We start from the raw sequence: 26,670 nt of genomic DNA, 5'->3' as shown, positions 1-26,670 counted from the left end.
GTTTGAGTTTAGCCACTGACGAATAACGTTGCTGAACTTGGAGGCCATGTTATGAACATCCACGCAATTGTAAACCCAGCTCCAATCCATAACTGATACGTAAGCAGCAACACTGTCGAAATTGGTTTTTCGAAAATTGAGTTCTCTGTACTCAGTGATCAGTGACAAATACTGATTGTGATCCGGAAAATTCGCCATAAACATTGATACAGACATTTAGTGGAGAATGATGAAGAGCAACCGTTGTTGTTCAACTGTAGGTTTACTTGATTCATGTTTAAGAAGTCCATGCCATCGACCATTGCTGTATTCGCCGGAGTTAAACGAGTGTTGTTAGGAAGTGTTGGTTCTCGTCTTTGCACCATACAAGGCGGGGTTGATTGTGATTGCCGCACATGAAGACAGTGTCGTCTTGAGAGGCGTTATTGCAGCGTTCACAGCCGAGGTGTTAATCTGTTCTTCAATTAGATCAACTGACAGGCTTTTGTCGGGAGGGATGTAAATATTACACATCAGGACACGATGGCCCCATATGGTAGCGGATACACACACTTGCTCCAACCTATTAGCGTAGTATGTGTCAAGGCGGGAATAATCATGCCGCTCTAGCAATCAGCGCACCACCAAAATTACGCTTGTCGCTGTTTAAATTGGATCGGCCACAACGGAAAACAATGAATGTGGTACCGAAAATCTGTAGTGATTTGATGCCGTAATTTAATCCAGTATCCGTTAGCATAATTACATCGCAGCTGCATTATATAGTTGCTAGAAAGATATCGTCAAGTTTGATCCTCAACCCGCTTACAATCTGCTAAAAAAACCAGATGGCGTCATCAGCAGCATCACTATTTATTGCTGCATCACTTCCGGGGGAGTACCGTACCGTCCGCAGCTTTTCCTACTAGTTTAATAACTTCAGTTTTTTGAGACATCTCGAGATTAGAAATTTGTTCATTTGTACTATTCGGACGAATGCGTGATAAGTAAAGTCAAAATTTGTTTGTCGAATTATCATTTTCGGGAACGGACACAACGTTTTGCTTTGCCTGCTTAGAACCGGATTTGCATTTGGGTACTTTATAAGCTGGATCAGGTAAACGGAGACGTGCGAAAGGGTTCAACTGACGTCCAAAGTTTGACCTCTGGGGATAAAACAGAAGGAACCGATTTAGTAGACAGCTGCCTAAGACTTGTCTTTCAGTCTTTCATCCATTCTTCGAAAATTTTCCACATTCTTCTTTTTAACCACTCAAAGTATTTCCAAGAGTATGTTCGCCGAAAGCTTCGACCAACATTCGATGCTTTTCTGCAGCAGTTTTCTTTAAATTGTAGAACAAAATTAATGTTAACCTTAAATACTTCTGATCTGATCTAAGCTATTCCCATACTGACGCCAGTCACTCTTGAAAGCATCCTGGAAAATGATGATTATTTGAATCAATCATTTTTCTTGTCAATGGTTAGACAAACTGCGTAGCATGTACCGCAGAGAGAATTCCAAAGAATCAACTGGAACCAGAAATGGTCCTTAATTCCATTCGACTCTTTATAATAAAGGGGAAGGAAGAAAGTGTAGGCCTCCCGTATCACCCGGTTTCAGATGGAATTTCAGGAAATCTAAAACTTCCACTAATCAACATCTATTACTGCAGAGCAAATTTTGTTTAAAAATCTTCTGCTTATTAATACCAGATGAAAACTACTGCTTTCAACAGGATTCTGTTCCTTTTTATCAGCCAAAAGCAGCACAAGAGTGGTGTAGTCAGAATTTACCCCATTTCATAACATCACAAGAGTGGCCTGCTTTGTCATCGGATCTAAATTCCTTGGAGTACATCGCATGGGAGCTTGCTCGATAAAATTGGAAACACAAAATGCCACACTTTTAATATTTTCTAGCAACTTTTCATTACTGTTTCGGACAATATTCGATTCCAGGAAATTATGCGTAATATTAGGATGTAACCTTTGCGAAAACTAAGAGTTTGTTGATTATGGTGCTCTTATTTTGATTATAAGAGAGTCTATTTTACTGAGAAACAATCCCAGTCATCCTATAAATACTTGTTCTTAGAAAGTGATTAGAAAGTTTGTTGAGTTTGTTGTTTGTTCGGGAGAATAAACAAACATTTTCGGTTTGTTCATGTATTGCTTATACTGCCGTGAATCGCATATCAGTCCCATTTTCTATGGAGTTTCCTATATAAATGGGACTGTTATGCGATTCACAGCAGTATAGTCGGGGCGAACCCGACGTCTAAAAAGTTCACCCGAGAGCGAAACTAAGTTCAACCTGAGTGAAAAAAAAAACGCTTTGACAGCCGTTCGATTGGAACTAGGACGAACCTAGGTTGGATCTAAGCAAAAATGACAACGCGATAAGTTACACTGAAGAAAAAGAAAATCTACCCTACCTGCACTTTGGCCGGTCGCTTCAGATGCGTGTCGTCGATGAAAATCCGCGGCGGCAGCCGGTGGCTTGGTTCGTGGTCGAACTCCGAATCGGTGGAGATTTCCGTCGCCGAGTTGATTTCCTCCGAGCACGATTCCGAATCGGATGCACCCTGAAAACACACAACGAAACAAAGCCTTTGATCACTCTGGCCACGTGTGAAACTATGATACACAACAAAACATTTGCATGATTGAAACCATATAACATTGCGCCGCAAGTAACAATTATTTCTGAGAGTTGAGAGCAAAGTTAGAAGCGACATAACGATTTCAGGCTCATAAGCCGCCGAGAGTAGGTTAGTAGGAACAACGCAAAAACAAACCACACTGCTGGAACGATCTCGCTCGCTGCCCGATCGGGTACGATTTAATCGAAAGAAGGCTCAACAACAACGATTTTTTTATTAGTGAAAATGCATTTGAAAATGAATCGATTACTTTGCGATGTTTTTTTTTGTTTTGTTTTGCTGTACAGCGTGCTACTTATAATGTGTGAGTTTCTCAAAGAAACTGTAACAATGAATGTGATAGATCGATGTTACAGGTTAATCACGAGAATTCTGTTGATTGGTGTTAATTGCCACGAAACGATCATGATTTTCAAAAGAACGATTAGCTGCGAATTAGAAAGAAAAAGTAATCGCGCAAGTCAAAAACGGTGTGAGAAAGAGTGAGCAAACAACGCCAACTGTCAAAACAAACTCACACAATTTTTTACCTCTTTGTTTGTCTGTTTCAATTCGCTTCATTTCAGCTTAAATCGTACCCGCAGATTTCCGTGAGTGCATACTTAGTAGAATTGGGGTGGGTGGATGGGTGGAGTGAATTTTTCTATGTTGGTCGCTCAATCAGAATATGCGAAAATGGTGATCGTAGTACTACTAGTGATGTGTTTGAGTCTAGAGATGCGTCTTTTTTGTTTGTTTGTTTGTTTGTTTTGAAGTTGATGGCCGAAAGGTAAAAACTACATGTACAACAACGAAACGCTTTCGATTGGGTTTAGGAGATCGCGCAATTCTCCCGACGACTGTTGGAAGATTCACCCCCTCGGTGGTGGTATGATCGAGCGCCGGCGGTGGACGAGGAGGATGGAACGTCCTTACGAGTGTAGTGAGTCATACGGGATGGTTGAGTGATGGCTTTGGTGGTGATGCGGCTCAGAGCGGCCGCGTTCGAGGTACCATAGGTGGACACTGGATGATGATGATAGGAGGAGATGGCACTGGTGGTCGTAATCGGAACCCGATGTGAGCTGCTGCTGGAGCTTGTGATTGGGAGAGGGTAGTCGTCGTCATCGCTGTCCGCTAGGGCGCGGATGTACGGATTTGGATCGTTCCGAGTTATTTGGGATCGAAGGAATTTGTTGGCTTTTTCGTGTAGTTGCTGGGTGCGATTGCCACCGGTGAGGTTTCGACGCGAGAGTTGAGCTCTGGGTACGACCTCCCGCGATGGAAGATCGTACGATCGCGAAGAGCTGAACGGAACGTGTGTGGATGTTTTGGATCTCGGGAGGGTGTGGGGGATGTCGTCCAGGAGCAGTGTTTCGGCGTGGTATTTTGATCCGGTTCGGGTAATCGGAACATCCGTCTCATAGGCGGACGATCTGGGCGGTCTCTGAAGGGAGGCCGTCGATGTAGGAATATCCTGTGTTGTGCGATGCGCGGTTCGCTGAGCTCTTGGGACATACTCTTCCGGATCATATGATTTCGGGAGATTAGGATCGGGAATCTCGAACGAATCGATCACCCGACGGTTAATGCGAGGGACGTATTCTTCCGGATCATAATCCTTGGGAATAGCCCCTTTGCCCATGACCTTTCGACGAGGTTTATATTCACTTTTGATGTCCTCCAGTTTTCGTTCCAATGCTTTTACGTCTTCCTTTTTGTGAACTTTCGGTTCTTGATAGTACGGAACACCTCGGTCCAAGATGGCTTCCCATTTAGAGAAATCTGTGCTACGAGGAATGGGAGATTCTCGATCTATATCTACTCGAGTGACATCTACTTCTAGCCTAGAAGTATCCACGGTGGATTTGCACTTTCTAATGTACTGCTGTCTACGATGCTCCTGCAGGCTGGGAAGATCTTCATCCGATTCGTCGATGTTGAAGTGCCGCAATCTCGGGTTGATCAGATGCTTTGAGGACGCGGGTGGCTCAACGTCGAAGCCGTAGTCACGCAGTTCGTCGAAAGATTTTTTGTGCTGCCGTGCAACGGCCTTGGACGTGGAGGGTACGGTTAAGCGATCGACCGACTTCGATCTACGCTTAAGAGGTGGACCCAGTTCAGGAACAACGTAGAATGTGTCGATGACTTTGTCATCTTGTTTAACGAAAACCTGATCGATGGCTATATTTTCAATGCTAGCCGATCGCTTCGCACGCCACGGATCGATACAGATGGAGTTGTCGAAGGGCTTACCGAGTGGTGAGACACTTCGATCGATGGGTTTCGGTTTACGTAAGGGACGCGATGGATGATCCGGCGTTCCACCGGCTCTTTCATCCAGTATTTGCTTGTAGGTTGTGAAATTCGATTTTGGTTTTGTGTCAATCGCCGGCGGTGGTTCGTACATAACCGGAGCGGCATAGTCTGCACCCACCAACCCGGAGGTAATATCGCGTAGGATGTGAGCGTATTCCCCGGTCATGCCGCTGGTCGAAGGCTGTGGTTCGGCTGGAGTTCGGTTGACACCGTCTCCAGCGGTATGCAGTGTGTACACTTGAATTTCCTGAGGGAAAGCTTTGATTGTTTGCTCGATCTTGTCGGGCTGATGGCTCGATGCTTTGATGACCGGTGGTACTTCATCCGTTGCCGACGATTTGCGTGTCATACTGACGATGTCCGGTAGGGTGTTGAGTTCGTTCAGCGTAGACGTAGAGGAATTTATCAAATCCGAACTTGCCACCGGCTTGGACGGTTCAAATTCTGGTTTCTCCAGGAGGCTGGTTGTTTCCGTCAAAGTAGTGATCAACGCGTTGGTATCAAGCTTTTTGGGTTGATCCTTCGACAGTTGCTGGGAAGAAGGCAACTTTGAGTTAAGGAACTTCTCTGCCAATTCTTTGGACGTTTGGTTGAATTGTTCCTCGGATAGGATGTTTTTAGAAGTAACAATTGCAGGCTTCTCCGGTTGTTTTGTGACCTTTTCCTTAGAGACTGTATTTTTGTCCACAACTTTCTCTTCGCGGGTGGTGGCAGTAGAAGTTGAAGTCTCCCCAAGCAGATCATCAAACTCAACCACTTCCATACTGTCGACGCTATCGAGCAGATCATCAAAGTTGCTCACCATTCGGTTGGTTTGATCGCGGCTTAGGATGCTAACCTCGCGATCGATGTCCACGGGTACAGGCATTTTAAGGGAAACTTTTAGAGCCTCGGAAACCACACTCGGAGATCGCGATTTTCGAGAACCCTTACGAGCCGGAGGAATGGGAGTTATGTCCAAATATCCACCGTGAGCGGGTAAAGGCCGTTTGGGAGTAGTCTCCCTGACGTCCTGAACAGTTTCCGGTGCTGGACTTTTTTCTGCAGATTTATTGGATTTTCGGTCAACGGGTGAAGGTGATTTTTTGGCCGACAAAGAGCTTTCCATTGGCTTTGGAGGAGATTGAGTCTTCCGAGTAGGAGCACGGACTGGCACGGTTGGTTGTATTTTGAACGAACCTTTTCGTTCGAGCGACGGTTGCGCCGTAACCGGTTTCGGGGGACTTCCGGAAGATTTCGGAGGAGATGGTGCTCTCTGTTTGATGTACTTTTCCTTAATCTGTGCCGTTCGCTCCAAATTGATCTGAATGCGTTCGTTTGCCGCGGTTTTCTCCGCAGTTTTCGAGTCCGACTGTACGGGCTTCTCCCGAACAACTTCCATTTTGTATTCATCACCTCTTGACGATGGCGCCGGTGTCAATAGGCTCTTCAGGGAGGATCCTTCCGGAGCGGCAATCGTGTTTGCACGCTGCAGTTTGTTGAACATTTTCTGGAAGGATGACTTCTTGCGCTCGGCTGGAATCGGAATTTCGTCGACTATCTGGTCCAGGCTAGCTCCGGGCATAATTTCCATCACCAGCTCGTTGATCTTCTCACGTAGAATGGGTGCAATATCGCTGTCGGTTTTGTCCTCCGTGCGTGTCGGCTTTACCAGAATCGTACTACGGAACTCGGAGAGCGTACGTGGAACTTCTACGGGTTTACTGTCCACCACGGGAGAATCTTCGGTCTTGGTAAGGTCTTTAAAGAACTCACTGCGTGTCGTAGCAGTAGAAGTTGGTGGCTGTTGACTGAAAATGGCCTCATGTTTCGTGCGTAATTCTTCGAAGCATAGGTCATCCTTTGACGGTTTTCTTTCTTGTTTTGATTGGTTTTCTGAGTTTGACAGAAGTTTCTTGCTCTTTTGAATGGATATTTCTGCAGGAAGTTCACCATTTTGTCCATTGATTTTCGCTTCTGTTGGAAGCAATTTTGATTCATGAACGGAAGCTGATTCAACGGCCTTCAGAGGATGACTTACTACTTGAGTATCTACGCTCGAAGTTGGTTGTGAATCCTTGGATGAATCCAACTTCTTGGGCTTCGCTGTATTGTCCGTTTCCAAGACTATGACATTATTCATTGAAGTCGGATTCGAATTGCTGATGCTTTGAACCTTACGTACAACGGCAGGAGAAGACACGGGCAATTTGGATTGTTCAGGTCCGGTAATTTTACGAACAAGCTTCGGGGTTTCCAAAGGCTGCGATGCCTGAATCGGGACCTTATGGGTTTGCGATGTAGATGCATTTGTAGACGTTTGTGAGGCAGTGAGTTTCGGCTCAACGATAGTCATTTGAGACAATGGAACTTGGGCAGTTCTTTTAGGAATAATTGGAGTGTTCGGAGGAGTCCCCACGGCCGCCACCTCATGCTTCGGTTGCTTGGATATCGCTGAGGTACCTGAATTTTGGCTCAACGTCTTCCTAGCTAAAGTCGGAGTGTTGCCAGGAGTACCCCTCGGCAACTCGGTAGACGATTGTAGCTGCTTGGATGTCATTGAAGCTACTGAATTCTGATTTAACGACTTCCGAGCAGATGTTGGGGTACTCACGAAAGGTCCTACTGGTACTTCAGCAGACGACTGTAGCTGCTTGGATATTGGTGAAGTAGGTACGGGCGGAGCAGGAAATTTTGAAATCTTTGGCGCTGGAGTTTTCGTCAAGGTTGAAGTTTCGCTAGACGCGTTTCTAGTGGATGTTTTCGACGGAGTCGTCTTTCCAACTGCACCGAATGCTTGCGGAGGGGTCGATTCCTTCCCATTAATTTTTATAACATCAGTATTGATGACTTTAACCGAAGATTCTGCTCCACTCATCTTCGGTGTTTGTTTCTTTTGATCAACAGTAGAATTCAAAATCTTGTTAATCTTGGATTTCTCCCCAATTACATTAGAAACTGCAGAGACCGCTTTACTAGTCACCACTCCCTCATCATCCAGCAAATCATCCAACTCAACGGGTTCCACACCATCAACATCATCCAGCAAATCATCGAAATTACAAACTTCCACGTCAACCTTTTTGGTGGTATCGCAGCCAACAACACACTTATCTTGGGAACCTTGTTTTACATTCCGCACTGTAGTTTGTGACTTATTCTGCGCAACCGCTTGAATCTGTACCGGTTTCTCGACTCGAACAACGCTATTATTATTGTGGTTAGTTTTCTGAATTTGTACATCCGGCGAATTGATGGGAATCGCCATGATTTTCTGGGAAAGTTTCGGTGTCGTAACAGGTTTCGCCTCTAGCGGCAATACCTGCCCGTCCAGGGTCCTCTCCTTCGCTGGCTTCTTCGATGGCGATGCTTCGCTAGAAGCTTTCCCTTCTTCCGGTGGCTGCCGTCGCCGGTTGCCACCAGTCGGTTCTTGCTGCTGCTTCGTCGTAGACGCTGCTGATGCTGCTCCTTCTGCACGCTGGGGGGCCTGAAAGGGCTGAATTTTGACCGGTTCGGAGTCGGCTTCCGGTAGCAGTAACAACTGCTCGAAAGCTTCCTCTACCTTCTTACCTTCTTGCTGGTGGTGCTCCGCACCATCACTGGATTTACTAGCGACAGAGTTCAAACTGGTCATAGACATCGAACGGGTATCCAACTTCGATAGACTAGCCAGATAGATTTCCTCCAGAGTTTCCTGCATCTTCACAGGAACGTCGATTTTGAATGCCGGTCGTTTGAGGGTCATTTTGGGAGGTTTCTTCTCGGCGGATTTCTTTGGCGTAGAAGGTGGCGAATGTTTTGGTGACCCCTTGGGCGATCGCTTCGGGGAGGTTTTCTTTTTGCCTAGCTTGGGACTCTGTTGCTTTTTGGGAAGCCCTACTATTTCCTCAAAGTTTTCGATTAGCGATTCATCCACTTCGCCGAGCAGATCTTCAAAGATCTGCTCGTCTAGGGATTGCAGTTTTTGGGGGGGTGTACTGGGTTTTACCGTGGGTGGATTTTTGCGTTCAACTTTTGGGGAGTTATCAACCTTACTCAACAGATCGTCGAACAGAGTTTCTTCGATGCTGGAGGCGGGTCGATTCACATCTTGCAGAAGATTCTCGAATAATTTATCCTCTACCTCGGGGGACTTCCGCGGGGCGGAAGAAGCTTGTTTGGGTGGCGAGGTCCTAACCTTAGGTGCAGGCTTCGGAGAAGCCGGTTTAGGCTTGGCTACCGGTTGAAAAGCGAGTACGTTCTTCGTCGGAACGGAGGCCGGAAGAACGGATTCGGTTTTCGATTTTTTGATCGGTTGAAAAGCTAGAACATTTTTCCGAGGGGGAAGTGGCACCATCGGTGGCTTGGGTGCTAAGACGGCTGGGGGTTTTGGGTTGGGTTGGGCAGAAATCGACTTTCGAACACTTCCCGGGGATTCAATGCTGTTCTTCCGTGAAATAGCTGGTGAAACCAGAGACGATGGAGAGGACGGCGATGATTTAGCCGTCGGACTGGGACCGAAATATTTTCGAAGTTCCACTTCGCTGGGCTTTTTACGACCCAGCATGGGAGAGCTTTCTACGCTCGAAACCGACGAAGGGGTTCCTATGCTAGCCTTTGCACTAGTCGGAGCCGAATTTGCTGCCGTTGGGAAGTACTTCGACAGATTGATTCCCTGCAAGGCTGAAACGTCTTTGTTGGGAAGTTGCTTGGGTTTTTGTTGCTGATTGGGACCGCCAAAGAATTTGCTAACATCTTTTTCGCTTTTGACACCCACAATTCGCGAGCCTTCGACTGCGGATTTGATGGACTGCATGTTGCTCTTGAACTTCTTGGCTTCAACTTTTTTCATTCGTTGATCCAGCGCCGCTTGATCTTGCTTGATTTGTTCCAAAAATTCGTCCGTGTCCTGCCGGACTTCCTTGGATTTTGAATGCGTACGGCGTTTGGAACGTGGTGTGCTACGACCGCTGCTCGCACTCTTAAGATCGTCACTGAATAATTCGTCAAACGTCCCGTCTTCGGAAAGACGTTGACTACCGGAAGATGGCGTCGGAGATGGAGTCGCCGTGTGTTGTCTGTGTTTCTTAGGCTTCTTCAAAGATGCCGTTGGAGAGGGAGGAACTTCGGGATGTGATTGTTTTTTCAGCGAGGGTGTTGGTGAAGGGGGAACTTCCAAAAGTTTTGACTTCTTCAAAGATGGTGTCGGTGAAGGTGGAGGTTTCTGAAATGACAGAGCTAGCTGTCGAACGGAAGGCGAAAGCGAAGGGGATGATGAGTTGTCGACCTGTTGGGGAACCTGAATACTTGAGAGGGGTGAGTCTTGAGCAACTTGAGGCGGTGATGTTGATTGAGATGGTTTTGGTGGCTGTTTGTCAGACTTGATTAGTGTGCTGAGACTGTTCATGAGACCTCCGAAGAAGGAAGTTTTGGGCTTTTGAACATCAGGGGCTGGCACAGCTTCGGGTTGCATCGGTGCTGACGAATGAAGCCACTGCTCACGAATGCTAAGCTTTTGGAGCATTTTCTCCCTAAGCGCTCGATCCTCGGCGGACTCGACCTGCGGCTGCGGTGGATTATTAACAGAAGGTGCCGTGCTGATTGGATTAGGAACAGTGCAAAGGGCATTACTGAGCTGATTAAGAGAAACGGTAGGAACTACTTGTGGCTGTTGTTTAGAGGCAACCTGTGGATCAGTACGTGTTTTCGGTTCAAGGGGTATAATAATAAGAAAAAGAAAAAGAGTAAATGAATTAAAGATTTTCCGTCACCAGATGAATGCTAACAAAGAGAGGCACCGCGTGCGGGGACTTACCTCGGTTTCAGTGTCCGTTGGGAGTGTCGGCGGCGGCATCAGTTTAACCTCCTGCATTCTAATCTCTCGAGCCCGGGCGAACTCTTCGCCCTCCGTTTGCGAGTCCGCTTCATCGTCTACAAAAAGAGAAGATAATCAATCGTCTATCTTTTGGGAGCTAATCGTTGCAACGATTGCAACGCTTTTTATCGGAATTTCTAAAATAACCTTTTGTGACACATTTGTCACACCGTGACAAATTTTATCCTGAATCTTAAAAAACTTTTTCCTTCTTGTGTTGCAATAGATTGATCAAAGTAGCAAAGTATAAAACATGGTTGGCATAAGAATTTGGTTGTAAATCAACCATTTAATTTTCAAACAAGTTCTAGAATTACTGCTTATGAGAGGATACATTTTTCTATACCTATACAAGTTTATGGTACTTGACCTGAGCTTCAATGGGAATCGCTGATTTCATATCTCCACTTTATTACATTTTATCCTATAGGCCTAAATATGCGATAACTTTGCAAGAACTAGGGCGCTAGAGATTTTGTGTCTCCTGCAAAAACGTGTATTTTAGGTGCTTTACGAATTTCCTTGAATAATGTATTCTTGTAGAATGTAACTAACAACAGCAAAGTGTGAAAAACTATTTTTCGAGGAGCTTCCAAAAAATATGCTCTACAGCTCTGCACCCGATGGAGATAGCAATGTCATTTCTTCAGCAAAGTTGTTTGCATTTACATTTTCTACAACTTTGCCGAAAAAACCTTGTCTACTTTTCCTAATACAAAAAAAAATCTTGATTTTTAACATAGTAAACCATGACTAACTTTGGACACTTGAACTAACTATATGATTAATTTGAGTCATTAGTAAGTTGATATAGCTTTTTCAGTTGTTCAATTTTTAAAGTAATGATAGCCAATTGTATTGTTAAACATTACAGCATATTTGCAACTCACCTTCACTGGAGTAACCGTAGAAATCATCATCGCTATCGACCATATTGGAGAACCGCTTGTCGCTGATCCACTCGGACGCCAGCTGCAGCGTCTGGGCACCCAGCGGTGAACCGGCCGCTTCCTCGTAGTCCGAATCGCTCTCGCTGTCCGATTCGTCCGAGCTGGACATATCCTCGTCGGACTCGTCCGACTCGGTGCCAAAGTTTCGATCGGTCCACTCGTTTTCGTCGATAACTTCCATGGCGGCTTCACTGTCCGAGATCGATTCGTCCGCGTTTTCAAACTCGATCCGTTCTGGAGTTTCACCACGATCCAGCAAATCGAAACTGGACGATTTCGAATCGGGCGTGAGAGGCTGTATGGCGGAAGCACCAGCAGCAGCTGCTGCACTTGCTGCTGCGTTCCGATTGTTGCTGCCGCTTTGCGGCGTTCGAGGTAGCGATCGCTTCGGCAGAGGTTTGAACACTTTCGATGGCAGCTTGAAGTGCTGGGTGCAGTAGAACTTTCCCTCCGGATCGTCCCGATCGAATGCGTAGCCGCCTGCGGTGAAATGAGATAAGCGATTAGTTTGGTGGATCTTTTTAACAGATGTGAAGCGTCTTACCAAGTCGGAGGTTTGTGTGACAATGATGGCACTTGAGACAAGATCTGTGCAAGGTGAGGCCTTCCGCTGAAATCTTCTCCATCAAATAGACGCGCTGTTTGCAGAAGTGGCACTTTTCCGCAGCACCAGAAGACGTTAGCACCAAAGCGGCCTTTGAGGTCTGCAAGGAAACGTAAATATAGCTTTAAATCTAATACTTAATCAGTGTAATAAATTTGAATTTTACCGATTTTGGATGATGATGATGCTGTTGCTGTTGTTGCTGCTGCTGCTGTTGTCGCTGTTGTTGCTTGGTGCTGAGCAGCTGTCCAGCAATGGAAGCCACCTTATTCTTACCCCGTTCGCCGAGATCCAAATTGTGTCCCTCCTTCAGTTGCTTGTCGATCGCTTTGAGTGAACTGTCGAACTCCTTGTACTTTTCATCCTCTGGCTGCTGGGTGAGCTTATTCTGGCGAGCTAAAAATTGCTCACGGTTCCACTTCGGAACGCGTTCACGGCTCTTGCCAATGTCGGTAGCCTTCTTCGACAGTTCGATCTTCTTCTCGATCTCCTTCACATTCCAATCGTTGCTGTCGATCTTACCGATCGCCCGCAGCAGATCTTTCGGCTTCTTCTCGGTGACGGTCGGCTGTTTGCCGACGATTCGCTGCTCCATCGATTTGATCCGATCGCTAAACTGTTCGCCATCGTTGGCTGCCGCAGCGATGAGACTGCGCGGATAGGCCGCCGCTAGGCCTCGATCGCGATCCTGATTTAAGGGGACGGAAAACAGACAATTGGGTATTGCGAATTTGTTGGCACAGCCCTAGCGTAGCGCGCTAGCTTGGCTGCGAAGGGACGATTTTAGTTTCGCAATCAAATAATATTGCACACACGCACACGACGAGGAGCGGCGTTGGTCCGTGCGGTTAGCGATTTCGGTTCGATCAGGTTATTCAGGTAAGGGACAGGTGGGTGGTGGTGCCGTGACACTCTAGCAAGCGGTTAGCTATTTACAGTCTACGTAACGAGTATCAGCTTTAAACCAAACCAAAAAAGAAACGGCTAGTTTTTGGATAGCATGCAATGATTAATGAGGTTAACGTTTCTTGCGGGTTGGAAGTACTAAGAGGTTAGTGCAATTAATAAAAAGGAATTTTTTACTACGACGAAGTCGTTGGTTGGTAGAACATCGGAATTTCACTTCAAACGGCTGAGAAATTTCATCAAAAGCATGCGCTGAAGCTATTTCGGTAGCCGGCGTTCAGAAGCTAGTTATCAAAATCAAACAAACACGCACACATGTTTTTGCAGGGCAAAATAAAAACACGAATCGCTGGATTGTTAACCGCAAGCGGCGCTAAATTGCCGCCCTGTGTGGTGAACCGAACACGATCGATCGGCTCCTCGGTTGTTCCTCCACGCACAGACAGATATTAAACATATGTTTACAATTCAATGTTTCGGCTGGCATTTCGGTCCTCCTGAGGCGAGCTGTCCGACTGACTAGTTAGACATGTTAGCATGGCGGGCCGATTTCAGTTAATTCAATTAAACACCACGAGCGAAGCGACGGTCAGGGAATCTTTCTTCACTTCAATCAGTTTCGAACAGGCAACTCTCCAACCAAATAAAAGTAAACCGACCGAAAGGAATAGTGTTTTTCATTCTCACTTTCAGGATTTCATTGATTGTTATGTAGCCCCTTTGGAAGGCAAAAAAGAGCTTTGCCATGTGAAATAGGTAAATTATAAAAAGGATAAAAGAGATTAACTCTTTAACATATTTATATTAAGCTTTCTCCGAAAACCCGCACTGAGAATCGCGGCTAACACGTTGACAGACGAACAACGTCACACGACTAACTAAAGGAAACATGCACGTTCCACAGGTGCCAACACCACTTTGATTCAAGAATCATTCTAATATTCTAAAATTACCCGTTTTCAAGAGATGAAAATTATTTTGATGAAATTTGATGATTTTTTTATGAATGTCTTGTTTTTCAAATTTTACCAATTTCCAATTTTTTGAAACTATTTTTAAGTCTTTTCTAATTTAATTAATTTTCTAGCCAGTTTCTACGCATTTTCTAGTCATTTTCTAGCGATTTTTTGCTTATGTACCCGACATTGTCTAGTTATTTTCCAGCTATTTTCTAGTTGCTTTTCAGTCATTCTTTTTCCATTTTCTAACTAATTTTTTAGCCATATTTACCGTTTCTAACCATTTTATATCTGTTTTCTAGAGTCGTTTCTAACTCCTTTCTAATCATTTTCTAGCCACTTTCTAACTCGTCCTAATCATTTTATTATCTTCTAACCATTTTATAGTAATTTTTGTCCATTCATTAGTCATTTTCTAGTCAGTTTCTAAACGTGCTGTAGTCATTTTCCAGCTATTTTCCAACTATTTCCTAACAATTTTCCAACCATCTTTAGCCGTTTTCTAGCCGCTGTTTAGTTGTCCTGTAGACATTGCATTGCCACTTTCTAGACATAACTTCGCCATTTTTTTTAACGATTATCTAGTTATTTTATACTTTCTTTTTTGCCATTCTATTGATAAACTATAGTCATTCTATTTCTATAGCTGTTTTATAGTCGTTTTTAATCCTTTTCTAGCCATTTTTCAACATTTTCAGCAATTTTATAACAATTTTTAGGTTATTAGGTTAGGTTGTTTTGAGTTATTTTTTAACCATTTTCTTTTCATTATTAGTTATTTCCTGGTTATTTCTAAGCCAATTTCTAGTTTCCTTCTTACCTTTCTCTAGCTATTTTTAGCCATTTTCTAGTAATTTTCTAGCTATTTTCTAGTAAGCTTTCAGTTATTGTCTAGTTATTTTTCGCTCATTTTTAGGCCTTTTTCTACCCAGTTTGCATTCCCCTCAAGTAGACTTGGCACTCTCTTTTCGCTTCGATTTTGCTCTTTTGATTACTGCATCTAAACCAAGTAAAATTTGAAAAAGTGAGGTATGGGACATTTGTAGAATTAGTTATTATCTGCAATATTGCTGAAGACAGTGATGTTTTATCTTTTGTATTTACGGTGCTATAAGTAGGTTGCTACCCTGTTGGTAGCAAAAAGAGCGCATTGCAGCCGTATAGTGCCGTAAATATAGAAGATAAAACATTACTCTCTTCAGCAATATTGTAGACAATTACCTGTTCTACAAATGCCCCAGACAACACTTTTCCAAATTTTGCTTGCAGTAATCCAAAGAGCAAATTCGAAGTGAAAAGTGCATGCCAAGCCTGCCCTCAAGTAATAGTTCAGCAGCAGCCTTTGAAAGTGCCAATACCCACGTTTGATGGACAGTATGAAAAGCGGCCTCGTTCCAAACTCTTATTTTCCGACATAATAGGTCGATGCACACATTGCAATGTTGTAATGCTGCCGGCATAATCGACTCTAAAACCCTTGTTGAAAATAATTATGTTCATGCGTGAGACATATTAGCGGAAAGGCATGATTTGGGCTTTTGAATTTGAAAAACATGGTAAAGGAATTGCGCTCTTTAACTGAAACGTGTTACTAGCACATAACATTTTCTAACCATTTTTTGGAGATTTTCTATCCGTTTTCTAGATATTTTCTAGTTATTTTCTAGCAATTTTCTAGCTATTTTGTAATTGCTCTTTAACCATTCTTGTCATGTTCTAACTGTTTTTTAATCATTTTTTGTCATATTTTTACTTTTTCTAGCCAGTTTTTAACTATTTATGAGCCATGTTTAGCTATTTTCTGTTCATTCTCTAGTCGTTTTACAGACATTTTCTAGCAATTTATGAGCCGTTCAATAGTAGCTCTTCAGCTATTTTCTATCCACAGCCTGGTGCTGTCATTTTTCAATTATTTTTTAGTCTTTTTTAACCATTTTCTAGTCACTTTTAAGTCACTTCATTTTTAAACCATTTTTTAGTTTTTCCTAGTTATTTTGTACCCATATTTGAGTTACTTTTAAGCAGTTCTATTGCAATTTTCTAGACAAATTTTAGTGATTTTTTGACTCTTTCTACCAATTTTCTAGACATTTGGTAGTTATTTTTCGCCCATTTTTAAGTTTTTTTCTACCCAGTAGGTACACATTTTGTAACCATTTGTTGGATATTTTTTAGTCATTTTCTAGTCTTGTTTTAGCAATTTTCCAGCCATTTCCTAATTGCTTTTTAACCATTCTTGCCATGTTCTCGCTGTTTTCTATCCATTTTTTGTCATTCATACTTTTTGCCAGTCGTTATATAGCCGTTCTCTAGTCATTTTCTAACAATTAAATTACTAACCGTTCTAATGGCAGCTTGATAGCTATTTTCTAGTCAGTTTACAGATATTTTCTGGTCACTTTTCAGTCATTTTTATGCCGTGGACTTGTCATTTTTCAATTATTTCATAGCCATTTTTTACCCATTTTCTAGTCACCTTCAAGTTTTTTTTTGTTAGATTATAGTCACTTTAACAGCTTATGTCATTCGTGACTTCTGCGGGGTTGGGATTTGAATCCGGGTTCTCGGCGTGAGAGGCGTGAATGCTAACCACTACGCCGGGACTGACCCCTCACTTTCAAGTCATTTTGATCCATTTTCTAATTTTTTCTATCTTCTAATAATTTTTTACCCATTTTAGCAAATTTCAAGCATTTTAGCTACTATATAGCCTATTTTTCATGTCATTTTCTGTCATAATCTGGTTATATCTAGATACTGTCTAGGTTATTTTCATTCCCTTGCCATTTTCTAGTTATTCTCTAGACATTTTATAGTCATTTTCCAGTTATCTCCTAGTTATTTTCTGGTTATTTGTTGCTATTGTCTAGTTGCTTTTCAGTCATTCTTTTCCCATTTTCCAGATCTAGCTCTTTGGTCACATTCTAGTTATTTTCTAGTCATTTTACAGTCATTTCCTGTTACATTTTACTGTTTTAAGTGTTTTTCTAGCCATTTACTAGCATCTTTTAGTCATTTTCCAATCATTTTTAAAATTGCTTGCTATTTTCTAGCAAATGTCAAGCCTTTCTTGCTTAGTTGTAGTTCTAAATATCTATTACTTATTTTCAAGCATTTTTCTATCCATTCTCTAACCGTGCTCTGGTCATTTACAACTCATTTTCTGGTTATTTTTTAGGTTTTTTTTATCTAGTCATTTTCTAGTCACTTTTAAACCGTTCTCTTGCCATTTTTAGTCATTTTCTGGTTATTTCTTAGCCATTTTCTGGAAACTTGCTAGTCAGTTTGTAGTTACCTTTTAGTCATTCCCTTGCCATTTTCTAGTCATTCTTTAGCCATTTTGTAGTAATATTCTCTAGTTGCTTTTCAGTCATTCGCTTGTCAGTTTTTAGCTACTTTCTAGCCATATTCTAGTTATTTACTGGCCATTTTATAGTTGTTTTTTGTTAGATTATAGTCACTTTAACTAGCTTGGATCATTCGTGACTTCTGCGGGATTGGGATTTGAACCCGGGTTCTGGCACTTTTTACTATTTTCAGCCTTTTTCTAGTCTTTTTTTCTGGCCATTTTCTAGCAATATATTTTCTGAGTCATTTTCTGATTTTCTAGTAATTTTCTAGACATTTTCTAACAACTTTTAAGGCTTCCTTGCCTATTTCTAGTAATTTTATAGTAATTTTTTCTATCCCTTCTCCAACCGTGCTCTAGTCGTTTTTAATTCCTTATCTAATCAATTTTTTAATTATTTTCAAGTAATTTTCTATCTATTCTCTAGTCATTTTTTATACATATCTAAGTCTTTGTCCAGTCAGTTTCTACTCATTTTCTGGTTATGTTCCAGCTATAACTTATTTTTGTTTTTTTTTCTAGCCATTTCGAGTTACTTTTACGCCCTTCTCGAGCCATATTCTAGTCATTCTTTAGTGATTTGCTGTCTCCAGCAATTCTCAAGTCGATTTCTAGCCATTTTTTGAGCAAGTAAGCAGGTAAGTAGAAGTCTAAAATGTCAGAAAAATCCATAAAATCCAAAAATAGTTCGAAAGGTCAACAAGGAGTACAAAACAAGTCAAAAAGGAACCCAAAAAACGGTCAAAGAGAGTAGAAAAAGAGCCCAAAAGAGAATCCGAAGAGTGCAAAATGAATCGAAAAATGTGCAACGGGAGAAAAAAAGAGCTCCATACTAGTTCAGAGTCCAAAAAAAAAAATCAAAAAAGTCTAAACATCCTAATAAATCCTAAAAGTGTCTAAAGGGTTAGAAGAATCTAAAATAAATTTCAAATGAATCCAAAATACTTCAAAAACTGTTCACAAATAGCCCACAAAGAGATCAAAAAGAGCTAAAAAATTCAAAGAGAGTATAACAGAGTCCAAAGACTGGTTTTTACCTTTCCAAAAACATACCCAGAGAACTCCAAAAGAATCCAAAAAGTGTCCTAAAGGATTTTAGATTGTGAAACAGAATCCAAAATGTAAGTGCAATAAGAGAACCAAAAGAATAAAAGGAATCAAAAAGGAGTTTAATTAAGTTTAAATATCCCAAACACTCTGAGTCTAGAAAAAAAAATCAAAAATATTCCATTAACCCTTCTAAGGTCTACATCATTTTTAGCACCGCAAAATTCACTAAAATGGCCATAACTTTTTAATTTTTCAATATTTTTTCACCAAATTTGGGAATTTTGCCGAAAATATTTTCTACTTTCATAATATCTATAGATAATGGCCATATGTCATATGGTCCCGGAGTTATTCCGGAGTTCCTTGGGGGACCGAGATATGGCTTTTTTAGATAAAGTTGCCAAATATCTAAAATTTGTTTGAAATATGTTGATTTTTGTAAACATATCATCGACTGTGGACATATCAGTTACTTTGCCGCAGTTATGAGCCATGCTGCGCGCCATCCGGATCCGGGGGGACACTATGAATCCGGAACCGGTTCCCGTAACGGGACATTTCAGTATCAGTAAAGCATGTCGTGTTGCATATCAAAAAACATTAGAATTCGATAAAATAGCGATTGGCGATCATCTCATGTCTTTCAGAGGCCATATGGCCGATTCTAGGTCCCGGACAAGTTCCTCCGAAATCTGTTCCGTTCTTGAATCAGAAAAGAAACCCTCCCCGGACCCGGAACCGGTCATACGGCCTCTGAGAGACATGAGATGATCACCAATCGCTATTTTGTCGAATGCTGATGTTTTTTGATATGCGACACGACATGCTTTACTGATGCTGAAATGTCCCGTTACGGGAACCGGTTCCGGATTCATAGGGTCCCCCCGGATCCGGATGGCGCGCAGCATGGCTCATAACTGCGGCAAAGTAACTGATATGTCCACAGTCGATGATATGTTTACAAAAATCAACAGATTTCAAACAAATTTTAGATATTTGGCAACTTTATCTAAAAAGCCATATCTCGGTCCCCCAAGGAACTCCGGAATAACTCCGGGACCTTATGACATATGGCCATTATCTATAGATATTATGAAAATAGAAAATATTTTCGGCAAAATTCCCAAATTTGGTGAAAAAATATCAAAAGATAAAAAAGTTATGGCCATTTTAGTGAATTTTGCGGTGCTAAAAATGATGTAGACCTTAGAGGGGTTAATATTCCAAAAGAAATACAAAAGGATTCAATTTTTCTTCATAAAGTTAATAAAGAGTACAAAAGGAAACCACAAAAAGTTCAAAAAGCGTTCAAAAAGGGCCTAAAAAGAGACTAACAAGAGTTCAAAAAGAATCCAAAAACTATTCTTAAAGAGTCCATAAAAGTCCTAGAAATACAAAATAAATCGAAGCGTGTCTAAGAAGCGTATCCAAGGTAGAAATTCCAAACAAATCCAAAATGAGTTCAAAGATTATCCTAAAAGAGTCCGAGATAAGTCTCAAAAACTTTTTTGTTTGCTTGATTATAGTCACTTTAAGGTGAAATTAGTCGTCATCGAGTCTGCAAATTTCAAAAGCAGTTGTTTGGTTTAAAACAAAAATTTTGTTCATGAAAATATATTCGCTGTGCTCAGATTGGCAAGAAGAATGCAATGAATACACTTCTATAAACAAAACCCCGCTTTTGGGCCTAAAAACTGCTTCTGAAATTGGGCTTTCCAACGAAAAGTCAATGACTGCTAGTTTCCCGTTAATAGCTTAGGTCGTTCACGACTTCTGTGGGGTTGGGATTTGAACCAGCTAACCACTACACGGGGAATCTCGAAACTTGTAAAAGCTTCGCACAATTGTTAGAGAAGAGTTCTCAAGGAGACTAAAAGGAATCCTAAAAGACCGAGGCAAAAAAAAGTTCTAAAAAGGATCCAAAATGATTCCAAAAACATACCAAAATAAATCCAAAACAATCCCAGAAGTCTCAAAAGTGTCCATAAAGAGTTGGAAAGGTGTCCAAAAAATTCAGAGATTCAAAATGGGTCCGAAAATAGTCCAAAAAGAGTTTTAAAAGTATCTCAAAGGAGTCGAAAATAAGTCTCTGAAGAGTGCCAAAAGACCCCAAAAACTTTGAAACGCGTCCAAAAAAGAGTACAGGAAGTCCTAAAATAGAACATATCAAACCAGAGTCCAAAATGTGTCTAAAATGAGCCCAAAACTATTCCAAATTTCTGGAGTTGTTTACATTAAAACGTAAACAACTCCAGAAATTTCCGAAAAAAAATTGTCGTAAATACGCAATTAGTTTGTGTTGTACTAAGTAATGCACAATTTATTCTATAAAATACTTTTAAATTCTTCTTTAGCTTAGAAATAAGTGCAAAAACGTTAATCTTTCTCAACAGGGTGATGAAAAATGGAGCTCCTGGCAAAATTGAACACAGTTATAAGGAGCACCATCTACCATTTCCATCTAGTTGGAATGAGTAACATCTTGACTCAAACGAAGGCCCCCAATGAAGGCAGTGTTCGGTTGAAAAAAGTTAAGTACAATGCTTTTTAATTCGGAATTTTCCGGATTAGTGAGATCCATCGAGTCGTCGGATTATTGGGTGTCGGATTAACGGGGGGATACTGTATTCAAAACAGTTCATACGGAGGACAAAAAGAGACTAAAAAAAGTTCATTAAGAATGAAAAAAGAGCACAAGCAAGACCAAAAACGAACAAAAAGAATTTGAGAAGAGTCTAAAATGGGTCCAAAAGCGTCCGTGATAAACAAGACTGTAGACTGTACAGATCGAATAAAAAAAGTCCAATATGAGTCCAAAAAAGTAGAAGCAGCCCAAAAGAAGCCCTAAAAGAGCCCAATAAAGTTAAAAAAGAATTCAAAACGCGCTCAAGGAGAATCCAAAATAAGTTTAAAAAAGTTCAAAAAGTGTCCAAAAAATCCAAGTAGTGTCCAAAAGAAGTCCAAAATAAATCTCATAAAAATTGAAAGGCTGTCATAAAAAGTCTAAAAACTATTCAATGTCATAAAAATGTTCTAAAAGAGTTAAAAAAAAAGTTTCAATAGTGTTAAAACAGTCCAAAATTATCAAACAGAATCTAAAAAGGGTTTATTAAGAGCCCAAAAAGACTAATAGAACGGAGCCTAAGAAGGTCCGAAAAGTTCGAAGTAAATACTAACAGGGCCTAAAAAGACACCGAATCCAAAAAGAATCCAAATACATTACAAAAGAAATCCAAAGGAGTCCCAAAAAAGTCCCAAAGTATCCATAAGGAGTCTAAGACGAGTTCAAGAAATGTCCTAAATAAGTTGAGGAAGTAAGTAAAAATGTAAGTAAGTAAGTAATTATGTTTCAGTCCCATTTGGATGAGTCGAGCGTTTCAGTTCAACATTTCTACCAATTTCTAACATTTATCTCTATGCTCTGTTTACTACATTGATCGATCGCTGGTCATGAACTAGTATCAACAGACTGCGTTGTATTTCGGTTTCTATTGAACGAAGTGTCATCTAGAACTTTAGCATTTTAATAAAAAAGGTTCAAAGAGTAAAATTTAAACTTATTTTTTAGGAAATGATTCTTGAGTCAAATTGATGCCAACAACTGTGGAGGGAGCATGTTTCATCCTATCAAAAATGTAGATAAAGTTTTGTTTATGATAAATAAGAGAGGTTCAAATTTTGTCATTTACCTATTTCACGTGGAGCTGCTCTCGTTCGAAAACTAAAAAATGCTGCGAACTCCAACAACAACGAGGAAAGATCATCAACGAAGTTGATCACGACATCACACAGTTAGATCGCAAAAACAAAATTCTATTTAAATAATAAAACCATATCGAAAGATACGGTAGGGTACACGCACGCCATGCTTTGAAGGAAAAACAACACGAACAACAAAAAAAAACAACAGGGAAAAACAACAACTGTGAGAAGTGAGAACCACCAGCAGCGGCCCGGCTTACGGGATAGAGGATTTTCCGTTCCATCTCTTTGACGCGATCGTTGAACTCGGGTGCCGACTGCCGGTAGAGGAACAGCGAATAGTCCTCGAACGCGCTAGAGCTGTCACTTTCGCGCAGGAAAGTGTTCGCCTGCAGCATGTGGAGGCTGGTGTAGAAGTTCTGGGTTTGCTGGGCCCGCGCCAGGCGCCGCTTGGTCTGCCGATCCACGCGGTTCGTTTCGATCTCCTGTAAACGGCGGGTGCGCTCCTCCTGGCGGAATGTTGGCGGAAAGTTGGTTGGTGACATATATATATATAGAGGTGTGTATGTATATGACACATTTACTACTCATGGGGAGGTGGCAGTGTAGAGATCGGCAGTTTTACATCCCAACATGAACTCCCCCCCGCCCCACCCTCCTCCACTGTTACTGTGAAATTGCCCACACGATGATGAACTGCCGCTAGGGAGGGGACTAATGTAAACTATGAGATGGTACATGCTAAGGGATGGATGTGCGAGATACTAGCAAAAACTCTGATATGCAGTTTAAAAAAGTACAAATTTATTCAGCATGCAAATAATGAACGAAAGAATGTAGGAAGGAAAAGAGTTAAATGGCGAAAAAAAACTAACAACTATACAACAACGGTATGAAAGTTTATGCTTGAGTAGGACGACGACGCCTCGCTTGGTCCAACGACTGCTGTGCACGGATTCATCATCCTACGGGGTTTATGCTTAGTGGCTTAGTTGTTAATAGTAATGGCTCTCTAGCTATAGGCATATCAAGAGATATGATACATCAAAGCGTGCATTCCAATTTGTTTCGAGGCGGCGCTCGAAGTCGTGCCGACTTGTTTCCACTGGCCGAACGGCAACGTACGTGTGTACCTGTACCTTAGTCGTAATAGTTTACATTCTCTTCTAATAAACAACAGCTGGTTTCTTCTTCCTTATTTATTTATTTACAAGTGTACGTTTGAGACGCCATTCTTATCGGTGTAAGGTGACTGTCTAACAATGCTAGTACAATGGAATCATTACGAGCGAACGATAGACAGTGTGGAAAATGATGCTACGGTTCAATTTAAACCACCCCCCTTTCTATTAACTTGGTATAGATGGATAGAAATTCCTTGCTTAAGTTGAAACAATCTTTGTGCAGATCATGTGAATGGATTTTTCACACAGAAACTACGTTTCTGTGGCACTTGAGCACAAAGAAATAATGTGGTTCTGTGATAAAATATCAATTGAAAAAGTGTGACACGATTAACAAGTTTGAAATAAAAACAACCAATCAAAATGAATTTGTACTAGTCATTCGATCTTGCATTCACTAAAATAACATTCTTTAAAAAACACACCAACTCTTCAACAGTTTTTTTTGGTTGGAGTATGTTGTCGTGAAGAAACGAATATGTTACAAAAACTGTGAAAAATAATTGACCGGGTAGGTGGAACTTGAGACCACAACTTTCGATTGCCGGTCGAGTGTGTTTCCAATTACACCACGGCACAGCCCAGCAAGCATTTTCATATGTATAAAAAAGGTAAAAATTAGCATTACGTACAGATATACATGCTAAATAAATCGTATTTCATGAGCAAAATTGGCATATCCGTACTATTTTGGAGGCGATATACGTGATTACGAATAATTTTGAGCGATACGACTATATAAGTATTTATATACGATAATATCCGAGTCGCTCCGTACTATTCTACGATTTTGTGCTGAAAATCGTATGTATGTCAGTCATTATCATTATATACGACAAAAAATCAACTTGATCCCACATTATCCAGCTTTAGTTACGATTTCGAGTTTGTTAGGAGATATTTACGATAGTTTTCGTACATTGATATACGAGTTGGTGCTAGCTGGGAGCTTACCAACAGTGGCTGATTTCGAGTCCTACCTACCCAGTTAACCATCATTTGCTCAGCCTGTATATCATGGGTTCCAATTCAATAAAATTTGCGCTTCTTGACAACAACATTTAAAAAACCTTGGGCTTAAAAGTCTTCCTAAGACTTGGCCCTTCTTTATCGACAAACTTCGCAGCCGGCTGTTAGAGTTCAGGACATTTACGGCGCTAGTACTACATTCTTGCCAGAGACTGGCTTGCAACAACAACATTTACTACTTCTATACAAAATTAGAAACAAATTGATGGCAATAGGAAAAGAAAATATAGAAGTTTCACACTTCAAGAGTTGGCCGACGAGGACGGCTCCGATCAAATTTTTCCTTTTGTTCAGGTTTTCTATTCGCAACTACAAGGCTACACGTTCTCTTTTAACCGCATGGAAGTGCTCATATTCGAGTGTGAATGAAGAATGGTTCAAAATCCAGGTGTCAGCACCAGGGCTTGAAAAGGGATCGCAAGTTGAATGTAACTGCCATGAATGCGAACTTTCCGCATTCAAACTCCGCTTTTTGAACGATCATTTGACTGTTTTTTGAATCCAGTCAATCTGCCGCTTGCGCTGCTGCCGTCTTACATTTCATTACAAAAGCAAACAGTCGTACTCCCGCTTTCACCCGCTTTGCGCGATCATATGAAGAATCTGAGCTGCAAACTGACTGGAAGCATAAGATGACGTATTTTTTCATTTCTCTTCTTGTCTCCAAATCGGCTGCTCACAGTAATAGTTTGACACCCGGACGTCGGTCCGGCGCAAGCAAAATGTTCATTTGTGTTGGACGGAGTCCGACTGACTTCTTCCATGCACATGTAGTGGTTGTTTTTTTTTGTAGTATTGAATCATACGCTAGTGCGTGTGGGGTAGCTTTTCGTTAGCGTGGTGACTGCCAGTCATTTGACTGTTTTGCAGTCATTCGCTGCTCCAAACGGTAAAGGCAACTTGATCGAAACGAAAATGTTAAAAAGCTTTAGAACGCATTCGTTCTACTGCGTTCAATCGGCGTTTGACTGAGCAAACTGCCAGTTGTGTTACCACTAAACAGACGGTGTGAATTTGAATGTACGTTGGTGTGGCTGCGGTAGAAAATAAGGATCAGACGAAGACCTGGTCAGCACCTTACCTTCGTAGTCGCGAATATTCAGTAATTTGCATCTATCTTCACCATATTCCATGACAGAAGGTTTTTAATAACACTGAAACTCATTCAAGTCGATAATCAGTAGGATCGTTGCACCAGCCCCGCAATCGTCCTGTACTTTAACAGCGAAGCCTGTCGATAAAGAAGGGTCAAGTCTTAAAGATGTTTAGGTCTACGGCTTTACTTTTTTCTTCGTTCAAGACGAAAACCTTCGATCTCGTAAGGGTACACGACCGATGTGATGAGTAAACATTTGGAAAGGTTGAGCTAAGCTGCTTAAACAACAGCATTAATCCGTAAGTTGATTATCAAAGTTCTTGCAGTCTCCGGTGGATCCCCAGACAAACCACAAAGTTTGATACAGAATCTCTGGAATTCCTCCTTGTGGTGGAATTCTGCATAAGATTCGTATAGAATAACGTGCTTATAGAACCAGGGTTCTTGTATAAGTATAAGAATCCAACAGGCAAATCCAGTAAATCGGTAAAGGAATCCCCTTTACTATGAAATCTAATCCTTGAGACTCCGAAAGTAGGAATCTTATGTGTGTTAGTATGAGTCGCATGGAATATTTTTGAATTATTAACAAAAAACTGTAAGCAGCCAGAAGGTTTTACAAAACAAACGACTTTAAAATATAAGAAACAGTAACGGTCCTAAGCTGCTTCTATGTGGAACCCCTAGTCTTTCTGACTGTCTCTTTTCGACATTCTCACGTCGTCTTATTGTTGTCTTTTCGACGCCTTTTCGCCGTCTTTTTGTCATCTTTTTGTTATCTATTCTTCGTATTAGTCACCTTTTTGTCAGTTGTGTATCATTTGTGTTGCGTATTTTCTGTTGTTTTTTATTTTCTGTTTGCTATCTTTTCATCGTATTTTTGTCGTCTGTTATTCGTTTTTTACCTCTGTTTCCATTTAGCACATTTTGTCGTTTTTTGGCGTTTTTTTTGCCATTTTTATTGTTTTTCATTGCTATTTTGTCGAGAGCGAAACCGCAGAATATCTGCTCTGCCAGTGCAGTGCACTAACTCTTTCCAAACTTCGAACCTTTGGTAAATGAACA

General features: G+C 41.4%; 1 protein-coding gene across 4 annotated transcripts in view; it reads right to left on the bottom strand.

The window, feature by feature from the left end:
• Positions 1-26,670, bottom strand: part of LOC128742179 (F-actin-monooxygenase Mical) — a 158,038-nt gene that overhangs the window by 25,893 nt on the left and 105,475 nt on the right. For all 4 annotated transcript variants that reach the window (XM_053838450.1, XM_053838466.1, XM_053838441.1 and 1 more), the window contains exons 7-11: positions 12,497-13,018; positions 12,271-12,430; positions 11,667-12,206; positions 10,717-10,832; positions 2,418-2,567 (exon numbers count right to left, since the gene is read on the bottom strand). In XM_053838450.1, coding sequence (XP_053694425.1) covers positions 2,418-2,567; positions 10,717-10,832; positions 11,667-12,206; positions 12,271-12,430; positions 12,497-13,018 — 1,488 coding nt within the window. The remainder of the gene's footprint in view (positions 1-2,417; positions 2,568-10,716; positions 10,833-11,666; positions 12,207-12,270; positions 12,431-12,496; positions 13,019-26,670) is intronic.

Source organism: Sabethes cyaneus, chromosome 1, assembly GCF_943734655.1.
Source record: "Sabethes cyaneus chromosome 1, idSabCyanKW18_F2, whole genome shotgun sequence".
Classification (NCBI taxonomy): domain Eukaryota; kingdom Metazoa; phylum Arthropoda; class Insecta; order Diptera; family Culicidae; genus Sabethes; species Sabethes cyaneus.
The sequence above is the reverse complement of the archived record's forward strand: the minus strand, read 5'-3'. Positions and strand labels throughout refer to the sequence as shown.